Genomic DNA, 9,978 nt, shown 5'->3' with positions numbered 1-9,978 from the left:
ACATGCAGAATACTGACTCGAAGTGTTTTTATTTGTATCTATTGAATAATATAATTCAAAAACTCTTTGATTTGTAAAAATTTGCTATTGTCAGACCCTTTGAAATCCTTAAAGGGTCTTAGTTCTTTAAGTTCTAAAGGCCTTAAAGTTCTCCTAGACTACTCAATCCTACAGCATTTTTAATGACAAAGCATATTCCTAAGGTCAGAAAACTTAGCAAACTGTAAAATTTACCAACTAGGCTAAATTTTTTTTTACATAATATGCATTAATGTGTCTAATACACACGTTTTTGATAACAAAATTTGGGAAATACTTGTGTAGTATAGAACATGAATAGGAAAGGCAGATTATGGAATGAGACATTTCTTTTTTTTTTTTTTTTTTTTTTTCTTTTTGCGGTATGTGGGCCTCTCACTGCTGTGGCCTCTCCCGTTGCGGAGCACAGGCTCCGGACGCGCAGGCCCAGCGGCCATGGCTCACGGGCCCAGCCGCTCCGCGGCATGTGGGATCCTCCCAGACCGGGGCACGAACCCGTATCCCCTGCATCGGCAGGCGGACTCTCAACCACTGCGCCACCAGGGAGGCCCGACATTTCTTATAAGGAGAGCAATGTGGAGGCTGATTTGGTTCATCCCTCTACTCAGTAAAGGAAGACCACTGCACAGCATCTGACAGGAGGTCTCTACCTCAACATTCTGGGGGACAAAGTACTGGCAGTAAAGCAGCCCATCACATTACAAACTCCTTAGACAATCCTTAGATGACCTCCATAATCTGACCAAATCCAAATGTACTCATTCACATCATGAAACTTAATTCAGGCCCTGGTTCTCCTAACCCTTGATATGCAAAATGGCAGATACCCTTTATCAATGAAATCAACCCAGATCTATCAGTTCTCTCTTTCCTTCCTAGTGATCTACCACATATGTTGGTATTTGATTGGATTTTCCAAATTATTTTACTCTAATTATTTTATATGCTAATTCTTTTTCCACCAAGTCTCACATACAATTCTTCTGCAAGTTTATAAAGAATGTTGGAACGGGGTTGAAGAAATACATGGCCATTTAACCCTTCAGCCCAATGCAAAGTAGAAAACAAATATTTAATGTACACTATCCAAGCAAACCAAGTAGGCATGCTTAAAAGATATATTAAACATGTCATTTTAATAAGGAGAACTCCAGGCATTTTTCTTTTTAATAATGTCATAAGATTTGCATAATGCATTGATCAAAAAGAATCTTATAAGCAGGAAGGTAGAAAATTGGAACTATTACAGAAATTTAACTAGAAAGAGCCAAGGTGACTTGAAATGGTAAACACATTTCTCTAATCTTTTTTTTTTTTTTTTTTTTTTTTTTGGTACACGGGCCTCTCACTGTTGTGGCCTCTCCCATTGCGGAGCACAGGCTCTGGATGCGCAGGCTCAGCGGCCATGGCTCACGGGCCCAGCCGCTCCACGGCATGTGGAATCTTCCCGGACCGGGGCACGAAACCGTGTTCCCTGCATTGGCAGGCGGACTCTCAACCACTGCGCCACCAGGGAAGCCCTCTAATCATTTTTAAACTACCAAAAGGGCATGAAAAGAAACACGGGAGATTGATTTGCATTCATTCTTCCTTGCTTGCTAACTAAACTATCGTAAAATTATTTGGATGTACTTTCTCCTCTCTCTGCCACCATCTTGTCCCGTGTCAATTTGTCATATTCCTTTCTAATTATTTTTACTTTGGTTAGGATTTGGATAGATTTTGGTTGAAATCCTTTTATTCTTCATATTTTTATTCTCATCTTTTACTTAAATGACAAAGACAGCCAAAATTGTTGAGTAATTGAACCAGTTTTGAAAGGACAGCAAAATTCTTCTCGTCCTATTTGCCCCAAATCCTTTACGTGTGTTAGGAAATAAAAGTTTACTTGGAACAAACATTTCTAACAGAGAAGTTACATGAAAGAATAATCTGCTGTTTATCCCTCAGAGGTGCATTTAATGCAGTAGTTTCATATAAGGACCAGGATCAAAAATTGTCTGTGTTTGAATCTCCACCACTATCTCTTGAACAAATTATTTAACTTCTCTGATCCTCAAGAAGCCTACAATCTTGAGGGCTATTAAAATTAGATTCCATACCCCCTGCCCGACTCCTACAGCTACATAATCTCTCAAGTAACAGTGCTCTGAAAAAAATAAGGCATGAAAGGAAAGTTGATACTTTTTTTAATAAACACTTGCACAGTCATGTCAGGCAATGTTCTAAGCACTTTATAAATGTCACCTTAGGTAATCCTTACAAAAATCCTGTGACCTATGTATTTTATAATCCACATTTTACAGGTGAGGAAATTTAGGCTCAGATAGGTCAATGGCAGGCCTGGGATCCAGCTTAGGCAGCCTTACTACAGAGGAGTTTTTGCTTTACCAATGGCCAAAGAAATTTAAAAAACACTGGTTTAAATAGTTAAGTATGTTGCCCTACAACAAAAAGATACAAAGCTATTAATATGCTGATATGCATTGGTGAATCTCCAAGAAATGTTCATGGTAATCAGGATGTCCCATAAAATTTGACCGCAGAATTGAGAAAAGTATATTATTTCAAGAATCTTCTCATAGGAATTGTACTCCTTGAAAAAGTCCCTGGAAGGAAAGGAAAAATACAAATAAATAGCTTAAATCATATAGATCTGTCCTCTGTAAAAGGGTTTCAGTAACAGATTAGAAAAGAAAATAACTATAAATGACTTAATTTCAAAGATGCCAAGTGACTGTTTTAAGCAATTTATTCTGAAAGAAATAAAAAACTTTAAGGTAAAGCATCCAGATTAAAAAAAAAAAGTTTAAAATACCAGTGGGAGAAGCATTTCTCTTAGTCTTGATGAGTGCAACTTTAAACATCTGTCTACTTGAACTTATTAAGATTCCAGAGCACATTTTATAATTCTGAGCACTGTTATCCACTCTGCATAATTGTTTCCCTCCCACCTAACTCCCTTTAGAATGGCAGTTGAAAGAGATATTTCCACTTTCTGTTGTAAACCATTATAGTTATTGTTCCTATTAGGCGATGATCCATTAACTTTCAAAAGCGATGCATTCCAATACTGGATAAAATAGTTCCTTTTATATAATCTCATTAAGAGATCTCTAGAGCCTTCTGAATGATATTATCTACATGAACACTGATTTAGTAATTGCAAGTGCTACTTAGGCTTAGCTGGGAAAATAATAGACAACACCATTATAATTACAAACATGTTCATAATCCTTTAGCCTTTACAAAGTGTCTTCTCAAACTTGATTCTCAATCTTTGTGAAATAGGAGAGGTATCAGTGTCATTACTTTGTGGGCAAGAAATTTAAGTCCCAGAAAATAAGGAAATTACCAAAATTCATACAAGTAGAAGATAGTAAAAACTGGATTTGTTTTTTATTTTAAATTTCTTGATGCTGTTTCATGATTTGTGTAAAAAATTGAATTATAATTTAGAATAATATCCTTTTCATTTTAAGAGAGGGTTTTTTCTAAATATAAAAATAATATAAAAAGTATTAACATAAAATGGATAATAATCTTTCACATATCTTATTTCTTAATGTGTTTGTTTTTAAATAAACAGATTGGAATAAGTAGATGATTTTCAAATTTGCTGTCTAAAATGAGTGGTGGGTTCCAGCTCTTCTGACAGGGTTTGTATCTCTTTGAGTAAAATACGTTTCTCCCCTGAATTCATACATTTGAATCCCTAATATAAAGCGGAAGGAAGGAAGGAGAGAAGGAAAGGAGGGAATAGAAATTCAGAGACCTATCCTTGTTTTAAAATGGGAAATTCATTAGCTCTGTTGCCATTTCTTACTTCTTCCTCCCAGCCTGCCAACTCAGCCTTCAAACCCCAATCATATACTATGTAAACATCCCTCATATGAGTTTATTCCTGGCTATGTGAACTTAGCTTTTATTTTTTTTTCAATTTTTATTTTATATTGGAGTATAGTTGCTTTACATATTGTGTTAGTTTCAGGTGTACAGCAAAGTGATTCAGTTATATATATACATATATCCACTCTTTTTCAGATTCTTTTCCCATATAGGTTATTACAAAATATTGAGAACTTAGTGTAGTGACCCAGAATTTAGAGAAATCAGTTTTACTATGCTATTGTCATGCTCACTCTCCTGGCATATGTGATATTTAGTGCAAAAGAAGTTATTTTTGTGACAAGGATATTTGTAGTTATTAGTAAACTAGACTATACTTCAGGGAATTTATAGGAAAGGGCACTTAATTAAGGATTTGGGACTATACAACCCATAGTTCTTGAACATGCTCTTGGCAATGTGCTTGATTTTGTTGCCATGGTAGGCCATATGATATTTCCTCATTAAGTGCATTTTCCACAAGATTCTTGGTTACTTTTTAGTAAATAATGAGAGTGGCAAACAGTACCTTCAGTTTTCATTCCCTAGATCAATCATTCTATGTCTCTATCATGAGTGTCAATATAAAATAAAAGTATCTAATTATGTCCAACAGGACAGGTAGTATGAGCTAGTCAGGTGATCATAAATAAATAGATTCAAAAATAGAAAGTAGTTTGAGAAATAGTAAATAAGGGTCTTGTTTCTATTTCAAAAATTGATTTCTTAACATCACACTGTTTCTCCCCTATACTGAGTTTACTTTTTTGCTAAAACATTTGTTTCTTTCAGAGGGCAGACCCTGGCACCTAACTGCCTGAGTGTGTACTTGGATTTCCCCACTTAGAGAAACTGTAAACCTTCGGCAAGTTACTTAAGGTTTATCAGCTTTGCTTTCTTTATTTCTTAGATTGTGATAATAGGAATAATGCCTATTTTTTAATAAGGTATGAAGAATCAAATGAGAAAATGCATGCAATGTGCCATGGTGATTACTATATAATGATTAATAAATGTTAGTTTTTATTAATATAGGTCCAGCTAAGTTCAGTACATTAATGCAAGTACTACAAAGAGAGCCTTATGAAACACCAGATATTAAGATCCCATAATTATCAGAGAATCTTCGGTTCCCATTTCCTTCAATATTTTGAAATATTCCTTCAAAATATTTACACCTTTTTACAGTGTAATCTTTTTCATCAAGAAAAGAAACAATGGGGAATTCCCTGGTGGTCCAGTGGTTAGGACTCTGAGCTTTCAATGTCGAGGGCCTGGGTTCAAACCCTGGTTAGGGAAATAAGATCCCACAAGACACGTGGTACAGCCAAAAAGAAAAGAAACAATGTTAGCCTAAACTGGGAAGTATTTCTAAAATATAATACTGCCTACTCCTCAGACCATTTCATATAAACAGTAAAGAAAAGAGATGTTTAGGAAAGTCCAACTTTTAACATCTCCCAATATGTATTGATCAAAGAACTTACAAAGAATAAAGTAATGATTGTAAAGTATAATAAATTATCTGATTAAGGAGTAGAGAATGCTTTAGTAACATGAAAATAGGGGCACTACATCCAAGGTGTAGGTGGATCCAAGGGCTGCCTGGGCCAGGGGAAATTTAGGGAAAACTTTATAAAGTAAGTAAAATTTAAGGTAATACCTACAAAAAGAACTAGATAAAGTGAGTGGTGGGAGTGAAACTTATAGGTAGGTGTGAGATTGAAAGTTCAGGCAGAAAACAACATATGTGAAGACTTAGAGGTAAGAATATATGGAATTTCAGGAGAACTCAATGAATTTCCATCTTGCTGGAGTACAGAGATGGATGTGGGGTTATATTGTTGACATGGGTTGAAGTTGGGGTAAGAATTGAAGTGGGAAAAAAGAAATGGGCTCAAATAAAATACATATGTTCAAGAGTTTGGACAATATCCTAAGGGCAGTAACCTATCAACATTGAATTTTATAAAGAGGGAACACTGAAGACAGGGAACAGACAGGAATGAATTACAAAACAGAGTCGGCAAGATCAGGTAAGAGGTGGGAGAAATAATCCAGAAAAGGGATGAGGATGGGATGAGGGAGGAACTGGTAGTGATGCTAGGAATGGAGAGAAACATTGGGTGGGCCAAAAAGTGCCTTCAGTTTTTTAAGTAAAAATAAAAGACACATTGTTCATTTTCACCAAGAACTTTGTTGAACAACGTATTCACCCTTTTGTTTCACTATCTTCTGCCATTTTTCAGGCAACTTCATCATTCCATCTTCCCAAAACTTTTAATCTTTTTGAGCAAAGAACTGTTCTGGTGCCTTTTACAGTATTCCAAGCAATTGAAATTTTTTCCATTAGGAGAATTTTGTAAAGACTGAAATAAATAGAAATCCAAAGGTGCAATGTCTGGTGAATACGGCAGATGAATCAGAACTTCCCAGACAAGCTGTAATAGTTTTTGCCTGGTCGTCAAAGAAACATGTGGACTTGCATTATCCTGATGGAAGATTATGCATTTTCTGTTGACTAATTCTGGACGTTTTTCATCAAGTGCCACTTTCAGTTGGTCTAATTGGGAGCAGTACTTGTTGGAATTAATTGTTTGGTTTTCCAGAAGGAGCTCATAATAGGGGACTCCCTTCTAATCCCACCATATACACAACATCATCTTCTTTGGATGAAGACCGGCCTTTGGTGTGGTTGACGGTGGTTCATTTCGCTTGCCCCATGGCCTCTTCCATTTCACATTGTTGTACAGTATCCACTTTTCATAGCCCATAACAAATTGTTTTAAAAACGGAATAATCCAAATGTTTCAATATGTTTCAGTAGAGAATCAGATGTGGAAATAAGGTCAAGAAGGTTTTTTTTCACTTAACTTACATGGAACCCAAACATCAAAGCGATTAACATAACCAAGCTGGTTCAAATGATTTTCAATGCTTGATTTAGACATTTTGAGTATGTTGGCTATCTCCTGCATGTTATAACATTGATTGATCTCAATTAATATCTCCATTTGATTGCTATCAACTTCAACTGGTCTACCTGACCATGGAGCATTGTCCAGCGAGAAATCTCCAACACAAAACTTCCAAACCACTTTGACTCATTCAATCAGTCACAGCACCTTCTCCATACAGTGCACGAATCTTTTTTAGTGTTTCAGTTGCATTTTTACCTTTCTTGAAATAATAAAGCATAATATGTCAGAAATGTTGCTTTTCTTCTTCCATCTTCGATATTAAAATGGCTACATTAAAATACACCAATTTTGATAAGTCTTTTTTTAAATGCATGCTGATATGACAGCTGTCACATACAATCTAACAAATTGTTTCAAATAAAGTTAAAGATAACTAAGTGCTACTAGAGCCATCTTATGGGGAAAAAAATGAACATTTTGGCCCACCCAATAGATTTGATGGATATTTGGAAGGATGGAAGGCTAGGAGGCTGTGGTCATCTCTGTGATCCTGCCTATATGATATCAGAAGCAAGAAGATTCTCCCACAATCCCTTGCTCTCTTCCTTTCCAACCCTGGCATGGCAGGATGGCTCCCGCAAAGAAAGGTGGCGAGAAGAAGGGTTGGTCCACCATCAAAATTGAGGTGGTGACCAAAGAATACGCTATCAACATTCACAAGCACATACAAGGAGTGAGTTTCCAGAAGCGTGCCCCTCGGGCACTCAAAATAATCTGGAAATTTGCCATGAAGGAGATGGGAACTCCAGATTTACACATTGACACCAAGCTCAAGAAAGCTGTCTGGGCCAAAGGAATAAGGAATGTCCCATACCATATCTGTGTGCAGTTGTCCAGAAAGTGTAATGAAGATGAAGATTCACCAAACAAGCTCTATATGTTTGTTACCTATGTACCTGTCCCCAATTTCAAAAATCTACAGATAGTTAATGTGGATAAGAGTTGACTGCTGATTGTCCAATAAAGTTATAGAACCAAAAAAAAAAGAAGCAGAGACGACTCAAGGAATAAGGTTCAGGATGAGGTTATGGGAGTAAATGGCTGAACTGGAATGGGAAAAACACTCCATGTAGATGAAAATGTCAAGAAATTGAGGATCAGGATATCGGTAAAACAGAAGTCACCCAAAATAGTAGAAGAGCCTAGTGAGAAGAGAAAGATTACCAGTCACGTGCTATTTTGTCCTTAAAAATTAACACAGAAAGAGTAATTAAACCATCAGTGGTTGAGAACAAAGAAAAAGGAAAGGTTATAGTCTTATACCATTAGCCTCAAAGGCATATAGAAGTCTAAACATTCCTAGAGGATTATGGTATATAAGAGAGTATGAAGCAAGGAGGACACCTAGTGTATCTTTCCAATTCTGGGGAAAGGAAGGGATAAAACAATGAGTCTGCTTCACTTGAGTGGGGAGGTTGAAAATTAGCTCTCATGAGCCCATGGTTTGCTCTGAACACCCATTCCCCTATAACACACCAACCAATGTGGACAGGCTGGTTCTTACAACTCGCTTTGTCCATCTGTCATTATGCAAGATTGGAGATGAAGGGAGTAAAAGAACTGAAGGGGAGTTTGTTGCAAATGGGTCTCCCGATGGTCTAGTGGGAGCGTAGGGAGGATCAACTCCTTGCCTTGTTGTTCGCTAGCTCTGAACTTTGGACATTCTTGAACTTTGTATTAAACATTAACCTTAATAAGACATTGTACAACCCAAGGTTCATTCCATCTCAAGACTCCCAGCATCTTACTCTGGTTCTAGTATTGTACTTGCATCATTTCAGGTCCCATTCTTCTACCCCTCCAGTGTTCCCTCTTCCTGTGCCTCTGTGTAACAGATTTCCTCATTTCATGCAACCGTCTTCTAACTTAGTTTCTTCTTGTTTTGAGTTCAGGGTAGATTTTTTATATAAGAAAGACTTTACAGAGTCTTATGATTTATTTTAAATTTAACTTTCTGAAGTTACAAATTCAAAACCCTTGTCAGGTACTTAAGTTCAGTTAGCAAATTCTATTCAATGTATAAGTCTAGAAGAACCATAATCTTTATAAAGGGACTTTGAATACTACTTCAAATATTTTAAACAGAATTTATAAATAAAAAATATTTTAGATTCATTTTAAGCATTTCAATTTTCTGAGAAAAAGCCTTCTTAAGTATTAGGGATTTTTATAAATCCAAGAAATTAACTTATAAATATATTACAGTTGAAGTTTGTATAAATGTTCATAACATACTGTACATAAACAGCATGATTTCAGCTTACATCACGATGCTGAATCAATTACTCAGTACCGTTTTAAACTGGGTTTATGAGGCTGTCACTCAAACTTGCCAAATTCTATTAAATTTCACATATACAAAAAATGATTTATAGATTCCATCCCAGGATAAAATATCTTAATTTACTTCTCTTAAAAATATCTCTGTACTTTATTCTAATTCCACCTAGAGCTGAAAGATGCATAAACACACTAAGAAATATACACACGAGACAGAGGTGACATATGGCCAGAAATTTTGGCTGGTCATGATCTCTGGACTTCAGAAATCCAGTTCAATTCTCATAGTTGAAACTAAGTCAAATATCATCCCAAATATTTTTGAATTTTGTCTATTATTATTTTACTGAGTGAATTCTTGTTAGCAACCCTGATCAGACAGACTAGACTCTATTTAGAGTTGTTCTATTTATAATTACATAATGCCATGAGGGGTATGATCCTATGATCATACAGCCCTGACTCCTTGTTACACATATATAATCACCTGACCCTTCTCTCATGGAAGCCAGTCTGTAGCTTCCACCATGGGTGATAAATAAGATTGGATTTTGCACGTATTTGTCTTTTGAGAAATATATTCAAGTCTTTTAAACAAATACTAAAGATATGTGTGCTTAATAAAATAGTAAGATAAAATATCCTTCTGACTACTGCTAAAGACTGTTGAACTCAATAGTATCCTGCACTTGTTCCATTTTTCTTATTTTCAGAACCATACAACTCTTATGAATATTAACATTTAACTCACCCATTTCTATGACCAAAGCCATGTATGGTCATAAGTTGA

At 35.9% G+C, this 9,978-nt stretch overlaps 1 protein-coding gene across 1 annotated transcript; it reads left to right on the top strand.

Moving 5' to 3' along the window:
* Nucleotides 1-7,476: 7,476 nt before the first annotated feature.
* LOC308626729 (large ribosomal subunit protein eL31-like) lies at nucleotides 7,477-7,854 on the top strand (the record flags this gene model as incomplete). Its single annotated transcript, XM_081252132.1, has 1 exon — nucleotides 7,477-7,854. The coding sequence occupies one exon, from the start codon at nucleotides 7,477-7,479 to the stop codon at nucleotides 7,852-7,854; it is 378 nt and encodes a 125-aa protein (XP_081108258.1).
* Nucleotides 7,855-9,978: the final 2,124 nt, after the last annotated feature.

The sequence above is a fragment of the Mesoplodon bidens genome, assembly GCF_964165515.1.
Source record: "Mesoplodon bidens genome assembly, chromosome: 13".
Taxonomy (NCBI): domain Eukaryota; kingdom Metazoa; phylum Chordata; class Mammalia; order Artiodactyla; family Ziphiidae; genus Mesoplodon; species Mesoplodon bidens.
The sequence above is the reverse complement of the archived record's forward strand: the minus strand, read 5'-3'. Positions and strand labels throughout refer to the sequence as shown.